The 22,262-nt window shown below is 44.0% G+C and overlaps 1 protein-coding gene across 1 annotated transcript in view; it reads right to left on the reverse strand.

The window, feature by feature from the left end:
• DIPK2B (divergent protein kinase domain 2B) overlaps nucleotides 1-20,381 on the reverse strand; it is a 35,319-nt gene extending 14,938 nt beyond the window's left edge. Inside the window, exons 1-2 of the mRNA XM_006213402.4 lie at nucleotides 20,038-20,381; nucleotides 11,361-11,625 (exon numbers count right to left, since the gene is read on the reverse strand). Of these exons, the coding sequence (XP_006213464.1) occupies nucleotides 11,361-11,625; nucleotides 20,038-20,270 (498 nt within the window). The 5' untranslated portion in view covers nucleotides 20,271-20,381. The remainder of the gene's footprint in view (nucleotides 1-11,360; nucleotides 11,626-20,037) is intronic.
• Between the last annotated feature and the right edge of the window lie 1,881 nt (nucleotides 20,382-22,262).

The following is a 22,262-nucleotide window of genomic DNA, read 5'->3' on the forward strand; positions in this document are numbered from 1 at the left end:
CTAGTGGGGAGGGGCTAGGTACGTTGCTAAACATCTTACAATGCACAAAACAGCCTCACCTCCATACCCCCAGCAAATAATGATCCATCTCAACGGGGAGGAGACCGAGAAACTCTGGGTTTAGGTGAGCAATTTAATTGGCTGCCAGAACAAAACTCAACAATCTTTAGGAGATGATAACACTACTGAGAACCTCTACAATGTATTATCTCCTTAAAATCCAGGAAACAACCCGAAATTACCCAAAAATGGGAAGAAGCAAGAAAAACTATTGATAATCAAGAAAGTAGAAAACCACCAACAAACACAGAAGTAGAATCAGAGAGAATCCAGATGTTAGAGTTAGCAAGTAGAGAATTTAAAGTAACTATGATTGAGATTTTAAGAAAATAGAAGAAAAAGACAGACGAAATTAATGAAAGGGAGAGAATTTCGACAGAGAATTGGAATGTATAAAGAAATTAAATAGACATTTGGAAATACAAAATGCAATATCTGAAATTAAGAACTTATTGACTGGATTTAACACCAAACTGGGTACAGCAGAACATAAGATCAGTGCGCTATATACGAGAGACAATACATGGAAGCTTCTAGAAGTAAACAGGGGGCTACCTTTGTAACCATGGGATAATCATTGAAAATAAAACAATTAATAAATTGGACTTCACTGAAATTAAGAATTTCAACTCATCAAAAGATACCACTAAGACAATGAAAAGGCAAGCCACGGACTGGGAGAAGATATTTGTAATATACATATCCAACAAAGAACTCATAACCAGAATATAAATATAACTTTTACAAGTCAGTAAGGCAGACAGCCCAATAGAAATGACTCACTTATGCCCGCACTTTACATAAGATGAAGTCAAAGCCACCAATAAATATATGAAAAAGGTCTTTATATTGTAAGTACTGAGAAAGATACAAACTCAAACCACATGAGATATTGCTAGACACCCACCAAGGTGATTAGAATGAAAAACTAAAAATATCAAGGGTTGATGAAGATATGAAACAATGGAACTCTCCCTTCCATTGTTAGCAGGAGGAAATCAGTACAACCACTTTGGAAAACTGCTTGGCTATGTTGACTAAATCTGTCCATATATACATGCTCTGCCCAGAAGCTTCACTTTTGTAAACTTAACACTCTCCAACTGACATAGACAAAAATGTTCACAGCAGCCTTAATTTACAATAGCCCAAATTAAATACAACCCAAACGTTCATCAACGGTGGAATGATAAATTGTGACATCATCAGACAGAGGAATATTCTACTGCAATGAAAAAGCAAACTACCGATTCTTGCTGCAATATGGATAAATAGCATGGCAACACATTGAGTATATACTGTGTGATTCCATTTAAATGAAGGTCAAAACTAGGTAAAATTAATTTGTGGTGATTTAGGTCAGAATAGTGGTTACCATTGATTGGGAAGCAGTAGGGTGATCCCAGTTTGCCTGGGACTAAGGGATTTCCCAGGATGTGGGACTTCCAGTGCCAAAGTAAGGATAGTCTTAAGAAACTCAGATGGCTGGTCACCCTAGAAGGGGTATTTTTAGGGAGGGGACATGAATGAGCCTTCTGAGGGGCTGGAAATATTCAGTAGCTTGATGTGGATGGTGGTTACGTGAATGAACACATGTAAAAATTTATCTAGCTGTACAAGAAAGGTTGATGCATTTAAGTATGCCATTTATACTTTGATTTAAAAAGTTTGAAAAATGCTGTATTTTACAAAGCATAGGGTGCAAAGACACTAAAGGCCTTTTGAAAGGGCTCATGGGGAGAATTTTGGTGGGTAACAGAATGAAGGTCCAATTTTCATTCTTTTTTTTTTCTTCAGTTTTGTTTTGTATTTTGTAATTTTATTGCTATCTCCTATTTTTAAATTATGAATTATTATTGAATGCTTTTTACTTCTGAATCAAAAGAGATAATCATTACGGCTTTTCTTCTTTTTTAATTATTTAATTTTATTATTATCTGGGGGGTAAGGAGGTAATTAAGCTTGTCTATTTATTTATTTACTTTAATGGCGGTGCCGGGGATGGAACCCAGGACCTTGTACATGCTAAGCATGCACTCTACCACTTGAGCTACAACCTCCCCCACCGGCTTTTCGTCTTCAAATCTGTTAATATTATAAATCATTATTCACTTTTCAAATGTTAAATCAATCTCTCATTTCTGAGCTAAACCAAACTCAATCATAATCACTTCATATAGGCTATTGAATTTGTCGTAGGAATATTTGAAGGGAGAATTTTGCATTGATGTTAATGAGTGAGAGATTGGCCTCTGAGTCTACCCTTCATACACTGGTTTTATTCATTTTGGAATCAGCATCCAGCAAGCTTCTTAAAATGCATCGTTGAGTTATATTTCCAGTGTATGTACTATAAAAATAAGGATTACCTTTTTCTTCGATGTTTGGTAGAATTCACTTGTTAAGCCACCTGGGACCAATGTTTTCTTTCTAGTAATATTTTTAACTTCTAATTCAATAGTACTAAGATTTTCCACTGCCTCTGAAGTTGACCTTGGTACCAGTTTTCATTCTTAATGTTTGCTTGTGTACTTTGACAGGTATTGGACCTTTGATTTGAAAAGAGTGGAGCAAACAAGTGGCGAACAGGAATGGGACATCAGACTGCAGAAAGCAAGCCTTCATTGTTCGGAATGAGTTTCCCCACCTGGAATAGTCACAGAGACCTTGTGAACGATACTTCTGAATCTTGGGCAGTGAAAGCAGAGAATAGAAAAGGCATGAAAATCCATTGCTGATATTCAGAGGAGCAAGAGGTTAGATTTTTTTTTTACCAGTTATTGGATCATAGGAAATACTCTAAGACACGGTATTAATAGGATGATTTTCCTCTCTAGGAAACAAAACGTGATGCTCTTAAGTACTTACTGAGGATTCATTTAACCAAATCATTCTAGACTAACTTAACTTTTTTTCTTTGAGCTGGTTATTTGACTTTTTATCAGACATGCAATCGACTTAAGGACTATATAACTTTAGTGAGGCATTCAATGGTAACTCTAGTGATAACTCTTAAAGGAGATGTGGAAGTAAGATTTTGACTGCGTAGAAAATTAAGATGATTACTAGTTGGTTAACTGAGTTTACCTAACAATGAATGGCCTAATCCTTACAGAGCAAGAAGGTTTTCTCTTTGGCCCTGTTCTTTTTTTAAAAAAATTTTTTATTGAAGTATAGTTGATGTACAATGTTAGTTTCAGGTGGCCCTGTTCTGTTTAATGTTTTTATTAATGTCTACGACCTAGATAAAACTTGTGTTCATCAAAATTGAACATGATGTGTAGTTGGGTTGACAGTAACTATCAGTAGCACATTCAAGTTGACAGGCTGCTGTGATGGATTTAATCTAAGAAGATCATATTTAATGGGATAAATAAATGGTTCTGTCCCTGAAAACTAAAATCTCGCTGTAGAAGGGGTTTTAGCTGACATAACTTTTAGTATGTATCAATGTGAGGGGGATGACCAAGATGGGAAAGAGAACTGGGAATATTTCGATTGGGAAGTCAGAATTTTAGGAGGTGAATATATGGGAGGGGTAAATGTCATATGTAACTCCAAGGAGGAGGAATGATTTGATAATTTACATGAGTGAAAGCTACAAGAAGACAGATCTGAGATGAACTTCCTAACGATCCATTTGGTTCAAAGAAGGAATAGACTGTTTCTGAAGGCAGTAAGTTTTCTGTAGGGCAAAGGATGCAAATATTTTGAGAGTTTGAACTGGTGAGCTTTCAAGATTCTGTCAACTCCAAGAATCTATGATATATGTATGGTTTAGTGGGTAGAAACCTTTCTTGATCTTTAACAGATTGATACATTGCTCTGTGGTCTGCTGTCTTATGTTAGGACCAAATTGACATGCAATTCCCCATTTTGATATCTTTTTGTATTATCCCTCCCCATTAACGACCAAACTTATATTGATAGCTGCCTAACACAACACTGAATTGACTTCCAGTTTTCCTCTGAGCAGCGATTTGGCAAAGGTAAATCATAGATTGTGGATAGATAGAGTTTCAATCATTGTTACTTTCTTGATATGATTACAATTTCAGTTATTTGCTCTGTGGTTCAAAAGATAATGTTTTTAAATTCCTGGTTTGGTAGGTTCTGGGGATTTCTCCCCTCTGCTTTTTTTTTTTAAATTATTGTTAATGTCTGATTTTATTGCCTTTTAATCAGAGAAAATGGTCTTTGATATTTCTACTTTTTAAAATATATTGGCTGTTTTTGTGGTCCGATAAACAATTTTTAGAATGTAACCAATATATCAATTATTTCTATCATTAATTTTTCAAGTCAATATCTTTATAAATATGTTATATACTATATAGTTTAACCTCTGTTTACTTCATATTATGTGGACACACATAGAGGCATCGCCGATCCCCAGGACACTGAGCCAAGTCATGCTCTAGCAAAACCACTTGTTCCCGAGTGCATCGCAATAGCAAGGAAAACAATCATAGAAAGAACAAAGGATGGCTTGATTTATTTAAGAAGGAGCTTGGTTGGCTAACATCTAAGTTCAGGGAAAGCTAAAGCCCCATGAAGACACAGTTGGCTCTGGATGGTCCGTCTTGGTGATTAACCAGGCTTCAGTGATGCTTTGGCTGGGGGCTGCCTCTATTCTGCATTTGAGACTCATTTGGAGGACCCACTGGCAAACTCATCTCACGTATACCTTCCCTCGGTCATCTCTTGCCTCCTTTTTCTTTCCCAACTTGCCTGTGTCAAGGCTGGGGAAACCTTTCACTATCTCCTTTTCACTCATGAGATCCATCAAGAATAATTTAGGAGTCATTTTAGAGGACAGTCTGGATGATCTATGAATCCTTTTTCCTTGAGTTTATGATACAATGGAGATCGGGAGATGAATAATTCAGTCACTGTCCCATTCCAAATAATCCCTTTGCCACAAATGCCAGTGATGACAAAGTCTCTGTGGTTTTAATCCTAAACAAATCCCACGATTTCAAGTCTTAGTTGTTTCAACTCTCAACAATTCTATGATTGGAAGGAGAAATGGACTGGAGGTTGGGGGATGGTTCACATCCCTGCCGTAACCTCTTTCCAGTTGACTCCTGAAACTCCCATGACAACAAAAGAGATGCACCGTGACTATTTGCCAAGGGTCTCGGGGAGCAAAGTCTCATGAGCTCACAGTCACAGTGTACCTCTGAAGGGGCTCTATTTTCTGGAGACCTTTCAGCCCAAGGATGTGCACTGATGTCCTGGGAATATTGCCCTGTGTGAGGGCCCCTTTAGTTGCTTAAATTTCCTTTTCCACCAATAGTCATTTCCTCTTTGACTCCAGCATTAGATAAGTGTGAAAATGTTACAGTTACCAATCAGCTGTTTTCCTTTCAGCATCGTTATAACCATGTTATTATTTTTAAAACAAATGCAACTCTTTCGAAGGGTCCTTGACCTGGTAGTTTGTGAAGGATTAAAATACTTATAGTCTGAAAACTAGTTGTGACTTCAATATAAAATTTCCATCTTCATTCAAACACTTTATCATAACCTGTCTTGGTATCACAGGATGAGTTGAATACGGTCTGTCTCCCTCACTGGGGTGTCATCTCCAAGATCAGGGACCTTGTCTCGAAACCCTTATACCCTCCTAGAACCTAGCATATATCTTGCAAATACCCCTTACGTATTTTTGAATTAAATTTAAACAAAAGTGTATTTTATTTGTTTCACAGTTACCTCTAAAGCTGTATTCTGATTAAAATGCTTAACGTGCATTTTGGTTAATTTGCTTATTTTCCTTATTGTATCTATGTTAAAAAAAAAAAATCGAGCCTGAGGAAGTAAAATTACTAGCTATCCTCGTTTAAACAAAGCTGCGTAACACTCTCTACCACCATCTAGTGGGACGAAAGTCTTCAGGGCCATCCAGCCGGTTCCGCGTGAGGAAGAAACAGGGTCTGGATATTAACAACGTCAGTAGCGCGTCAATATCGCGTCAGTAGCGGCTGGCAGTTGAGGGGGTGGGAGGGGGACTCGACCGAGGATATCTGTTTTCCTCTGATTAGCCACGTGCTGCTGAGGGTGGTGGCCTTTTTGCGTTTGGCAGAGGAAACCCTCTTTGTGATTTTGTGAACAAGCACATCGTGATAAACTCTGGGTGCTGTTCTTGGCCGTGACTGTGTCTGTGGGCTAGTAATTTAGGCTGGTGGGATATTCCCATCAGAACAATGCAGCTTTTAGAGGAGAAAAGTCATGGTTTTATTAGCATTAGGGGGACACACACATACACACACACACATAAGCAATACACACTGCACTGTTCCACCCTCTTGCTGATACCTGGTCCTGTCCCGTCTCCTCAGCAGCCCTTTACTTGCGGCTCAAGAGCAGGTTCTTAATACAAAGCCGCACTTGGCTTTGCAGGAGGCAGGCCCCAGACTCGCTGGCTCAGCCTTTGCTGGCGATCACGGAGGCTTTTCATCCAAGGACTGCCAATCAAGGTTGTGAGGCCCCTGCACAAGTCAGATCCCTCCTGCCTTTGATTTTCTTTTATTTCTTTGATGGTTTCTCCCCTCTTCTGCCTTGCCAGTTCTCCGAGCCAACCTGTGAGTTTTTTGTGGCCCCTTCTGCCTCCTCCAAACACACATCATCACATCCACGCTCAAAGACTCACACTTGAGGGCCTTGGCCTAGATCCCTGATGGAAAATGGCTCTTGAGGAAATCAAAGAAAACCCACTTAAGTCACGAGCCGAGAGGATTCCCCGGGGGCTGGTGCAGCTGGTAGGCTGAGTTGGCATTGGGCTATTTGTTATGAGTTGAGGGATGAGGCGAGTCTCTGTACGGTCCATCCTACAATCTCTCTCCACTGGGTTCCTGAAACTCCCATATTGATAGAGAAATATCAATTTCCAAATTAGAAACGAGGACTTCATGTCTGAGAGGTTATCAGAAAAATAGGGTAATCAGAAAAAAATGTGGCCAAATCTGGGATGAATAGTCACTCAGAAATCGATTTTGCTTCATAGCTTAGTTGCAATCATGGCAGAGGCTGCTTGCTTGGAATGCTGTTGAAAAGGAATCTGGGGCCACATCTGGGTTTAGCGGGGGGAATAATGCAGGGATGTATTAGGAAAGTCTGAGACAGTCATGGGATGGGTTAGTGGGAGCGTGACAATATTGGCTTTACACACAAATGGCTTCATGGAGGGCTAACAGTGAAATGCTATTAGCTTTTAACATCTTGGCATGAATTAAATGATTAAATTAGCTGCTCATCCCCTCCCAGGGCTCTACGAGAATGGAGTCACAGGGTTGGTGATGTTTCTTTTAATGGCTTATTTTTCCCTTTTTTAATTAAGTTAACATTTGCATCACATAAAATTCACCATCTTGACCATTAAAGGTGTAAAATTCAGCGGTTTTTAGTACACTCACGAGGTTGGGCAACTATCACCACTATCTAATTTCAGAATTTTTCATCATCCCCAAAAGATATCCTGTATCCGTTAAACAGTCACTCCTAATTTTCCCCTCCCCTCAGCCCCTGGCAGCCACTAATCTGCTCTTTGTCTCTGTGGACTTGCCTATGCTGAATATTTCCTATAAATGGAATCATACAATATTTGTCCTTTTGCATCTGGCTTCTTTCACTTAGCATGATGTTTTCAAGGTTCATTCATGCTGTAGCATGTATCCTTTCTTTTCATGGCCGAATAGTATTCCATTGTGTGGCTATAACATATTATGTGTATTCATTCATCCGTTGATGGACATCTGGGTTTTTACCTTTTGGCTATTGTGAATAATAACATAATAAACACCCACATCCAAGTTTTTGTTCACACACCTGTTTTCACCTCTCTCTTTTAAAATTAAAATTAAAAATTAAAAATTTTTGTTTTCATCTCTCTTGATTGAATAGGTGAAGTTTTTTTTTCCCTCCCCCCCCCCCTTTGGTGATGATGGACCCATTCAAAACTGTTTGATAGGTGAGTTTTGCTAAGAAGAAACGAGCAGGAGTTTGGGTGCTGCCTGGCTGAGGTCCGGGAGGGAAAAGGTGTAGAGCATCTTGCATATGCTCTGGGATCCTAAGGACAGAGGGTCTCTGGAAAGGAGGACAGGAGAGGGAGGAGACGTTGCCAAAATGGGACAGCAATGACCTTGAGCTTGGTGGATGGAAGAAGAAGGGGTTTGTCCAAAATTTATAGAATGACTGCTGATATTTTTCTGGGTTTTAGAAGGAAAGGAAAAATCTCTGGTGGGGATGAAAAGATGGGCTAAGAGAGGCCTCCCCCTACACCCTGCAAAAAAAAAAAAAAAGAAGAGAAAAGAAAGAACATGGTTATGGCTTTGGCTATGTTTAACAGCATGCTGTTAATGGATGCTTTTTTTTTTTACCAGAAAGAAGGAAAGCTTGGCAGGGAGGTTATAGCTCAGTGGTAGAGTGCCTGGTTAGCTTGTACGAGGTCCTGGGTTCAATCCCCACTACCTCTGCTGAAAAAATTAAATTAAAAAAATAAATAAACCTAATTACCTCCCCATAAAAAATAAATTAAAAAAATTTTTTAAGTTAGAAAAGAAAAGAAAGAAGGAGAGCTTGTTTCACTGTATGTTAATGCAAGATGACAAAATCCATAGAGCAAGTTTTAGCGCAACAAACTGAAGAAAGGGACTTGCTGATGACAATAGCACTGCCATGCATTTCTCTGGTGCTGGACTTTTTCTAAAGCATCTTCATATCGATAAGCCCACTAGGATGAGTGGAGCAAGATAAAGCAGGCACTGCTTCCTGCCTTTTGAGAAACAGGAAATCAAGGCACCCAGCACAGTGCCTGGTGATAGGATTAGGGTTCCTTAAATAAGTGAAACAGAGTCATACCAAGTCAAAGAATGTCAGAACTGGGAGGCCCTTTGAGATTATCCAGCTGCCTTCCCCCCAACACAGGGTGTCGCGGCAGAGTGGGGAAGTCCTAGGCTTACATGCAAGGTCAACTGGTCAGTGAGTGAAGGACCCAAGTCAATAGTCTGTCCTTTGTCCCTGTATAGGCTGTTGTCACAACATCCACTACAACACTTCGCTGTGCTTTGTGTTCTTGTCCGTACTCATCACTGGACCACATGCTCTTGGAGGGGGCGGAGCTTGCACCTGATTCCTCTTTGTGTCCCTAGGATAGAGTGCAGCATTGGAACTTGTTGCATGGGTGAACAGGAACCAGAAGCTCTTTGCTCCTCCTGGATCACTGCTCCTTTGTGTTCTGCCACAGCTTTTAGTGGCTGAGCCAGGACTCAACCACGGTTTCCAGGCTCCGGGGACCTTTTGCCTCTATCACAATGTCTCTACTCATCAAGGTAGGTGACACTAGATGTACCCGGCAGGTTGCTTTGGACTTTCTAGGCCCCCTGGGATAATCCCTACTGTATTATGGAAGTGTCTAGAAAATGAAGGAAAGGGGGAGGTTCCCTTAGCTCAAAGCCCAAGGCCGGTCTAGCCACTTTCTGTAAAATCTCAAGTGTATCTTGTGCACCAACCAGTAAGTTCTGTCCTTTGGTACATGGTCCAGGTCCCAGGTGGAGGGAGTCTGGGGCCAGGGCCTTGGGAGAACTGTGCCCTCCAGGGTGGGACCTGATAACAGTGGGGGAAAGAAGAGGTGATGGGATTTTCAAGGGGTTCTGAAACAGTGCCTTGTGTATATCTTGTTTTGCTCTTCCTGAAGACTTCTCTTTATTCCTGAGCACGTGTTTGAAGCAAAGCAGAGGAGGTCTCTTATTGCTCCTTCTCATGCCTCAGGACTAGTTGTGGGCAGCCTAAGAATGGCAGATGCTGGGTACCCAGGCCAGTGCATGGAGGGTCGTCTGTCTGCAGGTGCAGGAAGAGAGGCGTAAAGGCATTACACCTAGGCTGTGTACCACGGTGCGGGCTTTGATATCTGTCTCTGTCCTCTGGTTCTGCCCAGGGTTTTGCAGCCCCCATAGGGTTCCTCCCACCGGAACCTCCACTTCCTATCTCCCATACCAACTCAGAGACCCTTAAGTTGGGTCCTGCCACCATCTCCCCAGCCTGGGAGTAGCTTGACTTCCCCTGGCTCATCTTCTCCCCACTTCATGCCAGTGAGATTCATAGAGTGCAAAGTACAAAAGGACCACCCTGGAAAGCTCAATGTCAGATGATGACCATGTCACCGGCAGCTCGATTCCTCTTGGTTTCAAAGCAGTTTCCACACAAACTTAGAGCAAAGCCACATGGTCGAGATATCTAGGGACCAGTGATTTTTCTTTGTTCTGCATTACTCATCTTGAAGAGGCCAAGGGGAAGGTCTGTTAGTGCTCAGAAGTTACCTGGGCGGCCTTACGTGCATATGTGAAGGGGCGAGTGGCCTAGGAAGTTCAAGAAATGGCCTTGGCATGCCCCTGAGGGATGCCAAATCCTCCAGCCTCATCATGGCAGGGAGATTGAGGTGAGCCTCTCCTTTCTCATCTTCGCTGAAGGTGAGCAGCTCCTCAATCCTCTGAGGTGACATCTTCTGTCCCAAGGGGCCCAGCTGGATATGTGTGGAGGTACATGATGGTTTGGATGAAAGACAGATGATACTGGCAACACGCTGAAGTTCTGAAGGCAGCCTACTCGTGGGAGTGGGTGGGAGCTCTCCGATGGGCAGAGGGCGCCATGTTATCAGAGTCTGCTTCTGCAATGACTGAAGTTTGGCTCTACTTTTTTTTTTTTCAATTGAAGTATAGTTGATTTATAATGTTGTGTTAGTTTCAGGTGTACAGAATAGTGATAGTGATTCAGTTATACATATATATACATATACAGAGTCTTTCCCTTTTTCCTATTCTTTTTCATTATAGGTTATTACGAGATACTGAATGGTTCTTCTTTATGGTGGGAGATCAAAGAAGCAGCCGGTTTTCAAAGTGGGGTCTCTATTGTGAAACAGGAGGTATATGGGAGCTTATGAGAGTGGGCACAGTTGAGGGGTTGGCAAAGCTCCCCCCTCCCCCAGAATGTCATAGATGAGCTAAGCCTTGTGGAAGGGGGAGGGCAAGGGGAAGGCGGGTGAGGATCATCCATTAGATCTTCAGACCAGAGGTGGCAGCTAGGAATTGTTCCCCAACGAGTCGCCGAGAGAATGGAGAATGACAGTAGGAAGGGTCCCTATCTCTAAACCTGTTTGGTCCCCGTCTTGTCACAAGCCACTCTGTTTCACGGCATCGTTTTGTCCCACTGAAGACAGGCTACAACTCCTTTTCCCCAGACAGACTGAGCCCGGAGCCGGGAGTGGATCTCACCCCCCCTCCGGCGACCGGGACACTCACCTGCACCAGGTCCGGTGTGAGGCGCTTGGCCTGCAGCCATTTCTGGAACCTCCCTGTTTTCCGCAGGACGCGCTCGATGCTGCAGGTCTTGGGGGCAGCTGCGGAGTCACAGATCCTCTGGTCCGAGATCTCGTTTTGGTGTTTGCTGACCAGCCTCGAGACCTCCACAGGGCGCCAGGTTTTGGAATCATCGGAGTAGTTGGCAGGGTAAGACGGCAAGTCATCCGGACGCAATCCGAGGTGGGAGTCCAGCCGCTCATCAAACCTGGAAGAATAGCCCTTTGCGGATCAGCCTGGGAGCCAGAGAGAGGGAGCAGGGACTCAGCAGGGCCCAGCCACAGTGCCGGAGCCAGCACAGCCCAGGGATGGGGAGACGGGGGACAACATCTGGTCTGATCCATTTTTTTCTCTTTAGATGGGGGTGGTCCAAACTCTTTTTGTGAGGTCTTAAAACCATAGCTCTTTTTTTTTTTCTTTAATAAAGATTCAGGTAACAATTCTGTTTTTTTTGGGGAGGGGAGGGAGGGTTATTTATTTATTTATTTATTTATTTATTTTTAACGGAGGTACTGGAGATTGAACCTGGGACTTCGTGCATGCTAAACATGGGCTCTACCACTGAGCTATATACCCTCCCCCCAAAACCCTGGTTCTTGAAGATGCTTATCGGCCTGCACTGGGGAGAGTTCTGCCTCTCCGTATCCGAACCCAAACAGCCCCATCAATTTTACTTTCGGCCCAAAGATTTAAGTGATCAGTACCAACCAAGTCTCAGGGAACAGTGGCTGTCAAAGGGTCGCCGAATTCAAAGCTATCTGGGATCCAGGGGATGTTTAATTCCACCCAATAGCCCGGCCAGGGGAGAGGTACTGCCTATTAGCATCTGATGATTTTTCTAAGCTCCACCTTGACCCTTTTCTCCAGTCTTTCCTTCAGCTGTGCACTGAAATTTCCATCAGGGAAGAATGCCGAATCTTCTGATTCATGTATGAAAAATTACTAAGAAAATGTTTATCTGCATTATTATTAATAACTGAGGGTTAGAGTGCAAATGAACATTAGGCTCATAAGATATATTGTGTATTTAGTTTCAATAAGATTCTTTAAATTCTTGGGGGAGGGTATAGCTCAGTGGTAGAGCGCATGCTTAGCATGCACAAGGTCCTGGCTTCAATCCCCCGTGCCTCCATTAAAATAAATAAATGAAAAATTTAAAAATAAACCTAATTGCCTCCCCCTCAATTAAAAAAAAAGGGATCTTTAAATTCCTATCATTGGGCATTACTGGGCAAGCTGGTAATAATGAGTTTTATAAGAATGAGCATTTTGATTATTTCTAAGCCCTAGATGGTCTCTTGTCCTCGCTTCTATGACACGGTTACCCTAAGAGACTGTAAGCTTTTCAAAGAAAGGGCTCTCACAGAAGCTGTCAGTAAGCACCTTCTGCAATGCAGGACTGTTCAAACCGCAGTGGAAGGAAGCACAAAGAATTCTGTTCAAGGACATGGCCACAGATCTGTTTAAAAAGACCAAACGCGGAAAACTTGCAAGGAGGCAATTTTACTGCAGTTTTTAGGATAACCATGGGAAATGATCCTCCCCCACCCCAGGAGGGTAAGGAAGGGCCTAGGGCCTCCAGGAGGGCCTGTCTGTTTCCTCCATCTGCTCTTGTTCATGGGGTTCAACCTCCCCGTCACCACCACCCTGCCTCAGGGCCCGAGACTAAGGATTTGTAATAGAGAATAACCTTTGTTTTGTTGGAGGTTTGCAGGGACACCATGACCTGCCCACGTGGGCGGCTGCAAGAACAAAGAATGCCTGCAGCAAGAAGTTTACAACAACCAACCACACCCCCTCCCTTGTTTTTTGTATAAAAGGAGCCTGTATTCTGACTAGAGCAGGATGGTTCTCCAAGACATCAGTCTGCCGTCCTCTCGGTCTGCCGGCTTTCCGAATAAAGTCGCTACTCCTTGCGCCAACAGCTCGTCTCCCGATTTATTGGCCTGTCGTGAGGCAAGCCGAATGAGTTTGGAGTCGGCAACAGATTTACAACTAGGGGGCTTTCTTAGATAAAAATAATAGCAATACACGTTTCTGAATCACTTTAGCAGCCACTTTGCTAAACACTTCATGTGCATCAATTCAGTTAAACATTTCAACCAACCTACGAGGTCAGTGCCGTTATTAAATACCACGCAGATGAGGAAACCGAGGCACAGAGAACTTCAGCAATCTGCTCAACGTCACACAGCCAGGAACCGAAGGAAGTGGCATTCAAGGCTCCAGAGGCTGTACCCTACACCATTTTGCTGCATCTTAGTCCTCTATCATCCATTTTATGAATAGCTTGTGGGAACATATTGGTAACATCATGAGGGGTTATAGCTAGCAGGGTCCTTAAGGATTCTTTTGTCCCTGTCCCTTGCTCCAGGGTCTTTTCAGGATGAGAACATTGAAGATGACTTGTCTGAAGAATCATAAACAACATAGTGACAGAGGACCCGATCTCAGGGATCTTTGTTTCCCAGTGGGTGGGGGTGGGACGGGGGGGGGGACTTCCTGCCCTGTAGGGTACGCTTTTTTCCCCCAAAATAGATTAGATTTGGTTTTTATTGTAGAGCACATGTATCAGGGAAAAGGGCTGCACACACAACTACAAATCATTTTGGGGGGAAAAAAGCTGTAAAAGAAATCAAAACTCTGCAACTGCTTTATTTAGTTAACGCAGTCCTGCTTGCGGAATCTACGCTGGCTAAGGAGTTCTGGCCCCTGAGAGGGGCTTCCTGCTGGTGGGCACCCCAGCTGTCTGCAGCCTCTGTAAGGCTAGGCCCCCAGCCCCGGGGTGGTGGCAGCCTGGGGGCTGGGAGGGCCTCTGCGCTCAGCAGGTCTGAGTCTTGACCCCAGGCTGGCAAGGAAACTTTCCTCCTGAACCCAGATCAGCAAAACCTTGCAAACCCTTTGAGGATCTGAATGGGTGGAAACTGCCAAAGACTTGGCTTTTTTTCATTCATTTTTTAAAAAAAATTTAAGTTTATTTTTTGTGGGAGGAGGTAATAAAGTGTACTTATTTATTTTTTTAATGAAGGTACTGGGGATTGAAACAAGCATGCGCTCTACCACTGAGCTATACCCTCCCCTCTCGTTATTATTATTTTTAAAACCCCTTCCCTGTCACTGAAACCTCGTCTGCGGGCCTGAGCTCTTGCCTCGGAGGCATGCTGTAAGCGGATGGAAGAGGTGGGGGCCCTGTTATGGGGATGATGCGGGGACAAGGCCTGAGCTGGCCTGTGGAGGAGAAAAGAAGGGGAAAGGAAAAAGCCAGAAGACCAAAGGAATAAAGGAAAACTCCGAACAAAAGAAAAAAACCCTCCTATTACACCTTTTCCTGTCTTCTTTTCTTGTCCCCTCTCCCGAGGAGGCTCCACCAAGAGGACAGAACTGACTTGGCAGGTGAGCTGTGCACGTTCAGGGGATGCTCGGTGCGTGTTCAGCAGTGGCTCAAGGCATCCCATCAGGACCAGTTGAGGACAAAGAAGCGGGTTCACAGGCCACATTTCGCTCCCATTCCAAATAGTAATAAATTTATGGTGCTCAATGAGAAAAAATGAATATTCCTACAACTCTGAGTACCTCCTTGATTGAATGCCAGTGAGAAAATGGGCCCTGGTTTTAGTCACCAAAATGTGAATATCCTGGCATTTGGAAAACCACAAAACAGAGACGGAGTTCTGTTCCTCCTTTCTGAACTGAGATCATGGGCACGTTCGAAGTGAGGCCGGCTGAGTTTCTTATTGGTTGGAAAAATGCACGAGCAAGAATATAGGTTCCCAGAGGTGGAAGGAAGCATGAAGGTCACGTGATCCCTTCCCCCAAAACCCTTCAACATGGAGATGGGGGTGGAGTGACAGTGTTGGAATAAAAATAAAATACTCTCTTCTTTTGTCTACTTTGCATGCTTGCATCCAGTCAAACATTAAGTTTGGAGCTATGCCTTCCTAAATATTTCATGCCTCTCTTCCCTCTCCCTCATCCCTCAGCTCTGCCCAGGACCCTTAAAACATCCAGCATCTTCCCCAAACTCTCCAGACACAATTCATACTTCTTAGAGCAGTTCACACTGCTTTTCTTAGGCCCATCACCTCCTGCTCCCCTTACAAGCTTGCTTTGGTCTCACCAAACCACTGACCATCCTTGGCTAAGCCATATCGTTTTGGGCCTCCAAGCCTTCACTCACCTTGTCCTATGCTGATCCCTTTGTCTGAGACATTTTTGTCTTCTTTCTCGCCTGGATAATTCCTCCCCAACCCATTAAAACCCAGACAGGCATTATCTCTTCTGATTCTTACTCCGTCGTCCCTGCGGCTGAGATAGGTTCCCTCTTACCCTGTGTAGGACATTTTATATAGTCCTCATGTACTGCTTTAATCATTGGTTCATGGCTCTTGTCTTCTCAGTAGAAAGTAAACGCCTTCAGGGCCAGGATTGGGCCTCTTTCAACTTTGTAACTCAGTACCTAGCAGGGTGCTTCGTATTGAGTTAGTACCCAACACATTTTAGTTGGATGGATGGGTATTTGAATGAATAAATGGATAAATGAGTAGAGGGATACAGGGAGGGCTGGATGGGATGGACAGAGTAGTGGTTGGGTGAAAAAATGCATGGAAGAATACCTGGATGAACAGGTGGATGGATGGATGCATGTTTGGATGACTGCTGTGTAGACGGATATTTTTGCCTTAAGCTCTGGGACCCTGAAGGTCCCAAGACCTCTGAATTGATTTGAGAAAGTGAATTAAAGGTATAATTACTATCACCTTCTGTGGTGAAGGAGACAGACAAGGGCAAGGGAGAAGGGAAGGCAAAATCAAGCCTGATGGTTTAATTCTTTTGCTGTGAGTCCTCCACCACTCAGATGTGTTTAAACATTCTTTAAGATCTTGGGAGTAGGCGGTGGGGCTGTAAGTTCAAGTGGATACAGTAAAGAAGGCAAAGTAAGGTATCCATCCTGGAAGAGCCCAGGAATCCTTTGGAGTGATTCTGATCAGAAATACTGCCATAAAGTACTCCATCCTCCACCCTTTCCCCCTACTTGTTACCTGCATATCCCAAGTCCTGATCAATCAGACCCTGGTAGATCTTACCAGTTTAAGTGGCCCTTTAGGATTTTCTATATAGGGATATTTTCAGGAGGAAGAATCTGTCAATCAGGTTGACTCATTTTTCCAGCTTCCCTTAATTTTTTCATTGAGGATTTGAAAGTCAACATGGAACGCATGGGGAAAAAAAGGTACTGAAAATATTCAAATGGTCAAAGATCATTGGCTGAGTACCAGAAGCCTCCAAATCATCTTTAGCATTCTTACCAAAGAAAAGATAGGGAAAGAAGGAAAGGTGACATCTATCTCCCAGTCACGTGTCTTCCGTCTACCCAACCACGCCGGGAAGCTCAAACTCTCTTGTTTGTTGCTGAGCAACAAGCATTGGCCAGTCCTTAAGGAGGACAAGCTAATGCTTGCCTGGCTATAGCATTTCAGTCTAACACCTGAAAGTTTCGGATGAGCTTTTTTCTTAAGGTCTCATCATGATCATTTACAAAAGTGGAGACATGTTTGGAGATGAACAAGAACAAGACAAACAAACACACAACTGGAAAGCGCGGCAAAGGATGTGAACTTAGAGACAAAGAAGAAATACAAATGGCCAAGAAGCCTGAAAAAAGGGCTCAGCTCAGACATACTGAGAAGGAAGACAAAGTAAACATGGCCGTCATATTCAACATTTCGGAGTATGCAAAAAGTAAGTTCTATGGGTAGAGGTCTCCATTTGGCTATATCTCACAATCCTAAAGATTTGCTATTATTTTTTTGCCCTGGAAATTTCACTTTTAGGAATTTGTTATAGGAATTAGTCACTGATGTGCATAAAAGTCTAGCCACGGGGATGTTCAACATGGCTCTGTTTATAATAATGAAAAGTGAAAAAAAAATCTAGCTGTCTCACAGGAGTGGATTAGTTAAATAAATTCTGATTGATTGATACAATTGAATACCACGAAACCACTAAAACTCAAACTACGGCAAAGAATAGTTAATGTGAACGGGGAGGGTGTAGCTCAGTGGTAGAGTGCATACTTAGCATGCACGAGGTCCTGGGTTCAAATAAAAATTTAAAAAATTAAAATAAATAAACCTAATTATCTCCTCAATAAACCAACCAAACAACAACAACAACAAAAAAGGTACTGTGGAAAAGTTTTCCTGATATACTGTTACATAAAAGTTTACAAAGGAGTATGCATAGTATGATCATATTTTTGTTGAAAAAATTTTTAATCGACACTTAGAAAAAAAGGTGGTAAGGATCATACACCAACATGTTCACTAAGGAGTGATCTTTAGGTGAAGAATTTTTATTTTGTGTTTTCTTTAATCAATATTTCCTGAAAATTTGAAAATAAAGAGATACCACTTTTAAAATAAGGAAAATGGTATTTACAGTGTAGACAATAGAACTATAAACAAATCCACGTTCCCAGACCTGCTCACTGCCCCTCTCTGCTTCCTTGCCCTGAGGATGTGACTTCTCAGCATAAAGCACTCCAAACCCCCACCTGCCCCGCCTGGTCTTTTCCTGCTGGTATCTGACACTTCCCTTTCAGGCAGGCGCACATGGAAAATCAATTCTGAGGGAGCTGAAGTAATATCCTGAACTCGACTGGAACACAAACCTATTTGGGGGAATGCTTCCTGCATTTGGCCAATATTTGCCTGGAAAGAAAAACCTCATTGATTTCCACGTGGTAAAAAGTCCACTGTAAGATTCAAATACGCGTGTTTACTTATCTGGAGGAGGATGTGAACTCGGAGCTCTTTCTCAGTCAAATCCCTTGATTTCCCTCCCTCCTATCTTAAAATATGTCCGTATTCTCACTGCCTTCTTCCCCCAAGGAATCAGTCCCACTTCATGTGTGTTTTCGGTCCTCTCCATCCCAGTTTCTTAGGTGGGCAATCTTGCGTTCATTTTCAACATCTCCATTTTTATTTCCTCTCCCAAAATTGAATTGGTCCACAAAATGATGCTCTAGCTGAACCCACTTGCACCCTTCCTGCCCTGCTTTGTTCCCAAAGACCTTTCTCTTGGACCAGGAGACCTGGTCTGGCCACCCCTTCCAACATCACCACGCCATTCTCATACGACTTTCCGTAAGATCTTGGTCCCCACCCTACTTAACACCCTCACCATTGCCTGCAACAGAGCCTCCCCAGTTGGAGATCTTTCAACTTTTCAACGTTCAAAATACCTTAAGAAATGGTCTCATGGGAAAAGTTCACATCAACTTCATATACTATCTACCATCTCACAAAAGAAGTTCAGCATTTTTATTGGTATTTTTCCATTTGTTATTTCTGTTTAGTAACTTAGTTAAATAGTCAAATGTGTCTTTGGTTTATACAGATTGGAAACAAAATTATTGTAAATTAATTTTCTTTGGTCACCAAATCTCACAAGCCAGAGGCAGGTCGTTGGGGGAGAGCATAGGAGAAGGGGCCTACTATAAATGGTCTTTACTATGGAAAACACTGGGAACCACAGGCCCCCAGATTAAGATCCCAATTCCTTGGTACGGCATTCAAGGCCCCCTGCCCCATCTGCCGCTTCCAGCCTCCTCCTTTGGCCACGCCTCCACATGTGCCCCATATTCCAGCCACCAAGTACTCCCCAACTCTTCCCACACCTCTGGGCCTTTGCTTAAGCTGATCCTTCTACCTTAAGCCCCTCTCCTCCCCCTACATTTCAGCTCATCCTTCAAGGCCTTGCTCAGAACCCCTCCCCAGGGAGAAGCCTTTTCCCAGTCCCCATTTGGAATTAACGTCCTCTCCCTGGAGCTCCCTGAGGTCCTTTACACTTCGCTCCCGGCCTGCGTTGAATCAGGCTTTATTATTATTATTTGTCACACTGTTCCCCACCCCTGAGCCCCTGGAGGGCAGTGACCAGAGTGACAGCAATGTCATTACAGCACGTGCTGGGTCTTGGCCGTAGGAAAGGCTCATTGACCATGTGTTCCAAAATGTGGGACCATTTTTTTGGTGAGAGCCACGTGCATGGAGATTTCCTCAACTTAGGATTTCCTCTGATCAAGGCAACATCTCACAACAGAAACCTGGTGCAGAAGCTTTGGAGCAAACCGCGTGGGTTTGCACCCCAGATCTGCCACTGATTAAGTGGTGACCTGGGGCCAGTCATTGAACCTTACCGTGTCTCAGTTCACTCTCAGAATCATGGGTGCAAAACACTAACTCCCAGGATTGTTGTGGGGAGAAAAATCAAAATAGCTTTCAAATGCCTGTCACATAGCCAGCTTTCTATAAACTTGATTTCCCTCCCACTATGAGAAATGAACTTGATAAACTTAATCATCCCAGGCTACTCCAGTCATAAAGAAGAAACAGTTAAGCTCCCATTTCAAAAGGAAACGTTGGATTTAGCATTTAGAGCTGGAATTTGGCTTCACACCTTACCACCCCCCACACCCCAACTTTAACCCATTACCACTATCTGATTCAATGGCCTCCCACCCATAAATTACAACCTGCCTTGTTTTCCAGAAACTCCTGGACGTTGTCACGTGAAGGGAACGGAACTGTGCCCCTCAGAGTTATCTGATTGAGATTCTGACCTTATTTCTTCTTTAAAGAACTTCTTGCAAATAGATGTCCCGATGCAGGCATTACATTTATCAAGACCGAGGAAAGTCCTTCCAAAATTGTAGCTGATTCGGACTCGGGGCACCAGAGAAGGAGCGAGAGAAGCCGGCGAGGAGGCAGAATAGCTCAGGCTGGAGACCCACAACAGCAGGGCCGGCCAGCCCAGGCGGAGGCCGGCAGCCTCAGGCCCCAGCCAGGGCTCCATCACCGGCTCAGGACTCCAGCTGCAGCCCTCGGCTGCCCACTTAGGGCTGCACAGAGGCAGGTCTTGGCAAAAGAGAGAGGGCTGGCTTCAGGGCGTTGACCCCATCCCAGCTTCCCGGGTTTCTGTTGGAGGATGCTGAGGAGCTCGGGGCTACCGAGGCTGGGGAGGAGGTGAGGAAGTCCATGGAGGATGCTGATAACACAGTTTCCAGAGTTATTCTTCCTCTGCCCTGGGGCCGCTGCCGCAGGCTGGGGAGGGGCCGACTGGCAGATTTCAGAGAGGACAATGGCCAGGGCTTCCCTGTGCTGTCCTTTTGACAAACACAGGATATCCTGGCTGGGCAGAAAAGGTCCATGCAGGATGTATGTCTGACCTGGTTTCCACCTGGGAGTTTCAAAGAATCCTGAAGGCCTCCGCCTTCCACTGTTTTAATCATGGGTGTACCTGTCCCTGTGGGTCATACACACACACCTCCCCCTCCCCCTCCCCACAGTGGATAACTTGGCCTACCCCTTAACCAGCCATATTTGGCCATAAAATAACTAGAAGTCACTTGGCTGGCCATTAAGTGGTACATTTGATACTGATTTAAAAGGTGAAGCCTTTTTACTGCTTGGGGAGTCGAAAAACTCAAGTTTGCTTCCGCTGATCTGAGAAGAAAGGGGAGGAAAGGTCCCGGTGGCCTCTGGTGTGATGAGAACACACCGGAAAGATCCTTCTGCCTGCACCCAGCTGTGTCCATCCCTCTCCCCCATGCCTCAAAGTCCCTCTTTACCACCCTGCCACACTTGTCAGTGGCTGGCTTGACTTGGTGGAGATACACTGCCTCGGGGTTGCCTTCCTCCTGACACCAAGATAAGATCTGATACCAAGCAAGACCTTGGGGGCATCCCCACCCCCTGCCTCTTGTTTATAGAGGAGCTGGCGTCTCCCAGGCCTCCCTGAGTCGCAGAAGAGCAGGCTCAGACAGTTGATTAGGATAGGCCTCCAGGCACTAGGGGATGGCCACGACTCTGACCACCTAGCTCAACGATTAACTGAGATTACTCCCCCATTTCCTTTTAAAACTTTCATGGCTGAACAGAATGTTTGGAGATGGTTTTTTTGGAGGGTGGGCGGGATGCTGAGTCCACCGGATTGCAGGCATTCTGATTGAAAGCAAACTTTCTTTTTCTTACCAAGGCTGTTGTCCCCAGGATCATACCCCTGCCCCTCCCTCAAATAGAAACCAATTACTCTTATCTAAGTCCCAGGAGGCAGCTGCCAGGAGAAGAAACAAGAACTGGTTAGAACCAACGCCCAAGAAGGTGGAGGATTTGACTTCCAGTGGACCTTGAGCCTCATTGTAATATATTAGCACCAGCACCATGACAGTTGACGATTGCCATGACAACCACCAGCAAAGCCTGTACAAGGACTGATTGGCTCCATCACTCCCGGAAGGAGGACGCGATGACAGAAGCCTCCCATAAAAGTCCACATGTCCTGACCCAGATGGGAGCTGTCTCTACCGGCCATCTTGGCTGACAGCTCCCTCCTTGAGTACTTCCTTTCTCTGCTCAAGTGCTTTTCTTCCATTTTCCCTTCTGAGCAAATAAAGTGGCTGTTCATTTCATCCCTCTGCCTCCGTTTCTCGAATTATTTCACAGCCAGTGGCAAGGACCCACACTTTGGTAGGCTTCCTAATTTAGGGGTCCCTCCATCTGCTAACAGGTCCATAGCATGGAGCAGATGGAAGTGCCAATTTAAGAATATGTAGTGAGAGCTTATGAGGACCAAATCAGGGAAGGCAGGCTTGGGTTGGGAGAGGGGGAAACGGAGGTAAAAGTAGGGGCTGGGGAGGGCCTTTGAAGAGCTGGGGAGTTTTGCTAAGATTCATGGGAAGAGTAGGGTAAGGGCAGGTCTCTGATGGTTAAATGTACTTAGTAGTTAATTGTGTATCCTCGGTGAAATGTGGCGTTTGTTTTTTATTGTGGAGTTGTGAGGATTCCT

Source organism: Vicugna pacos, chromosome X (genome assembly GCF_048564905.1).
Source record: "Vicugna pacos chromosome X, VicPac4, whole genome shotgun sequence".
Taxonomy (NCBI): domain Eukaryota; kingdom Metazoa; phylum Chordata; class Mammalia; order Artiodactyla; family Camelidae; genus Vicugna; species Vicugna pacos.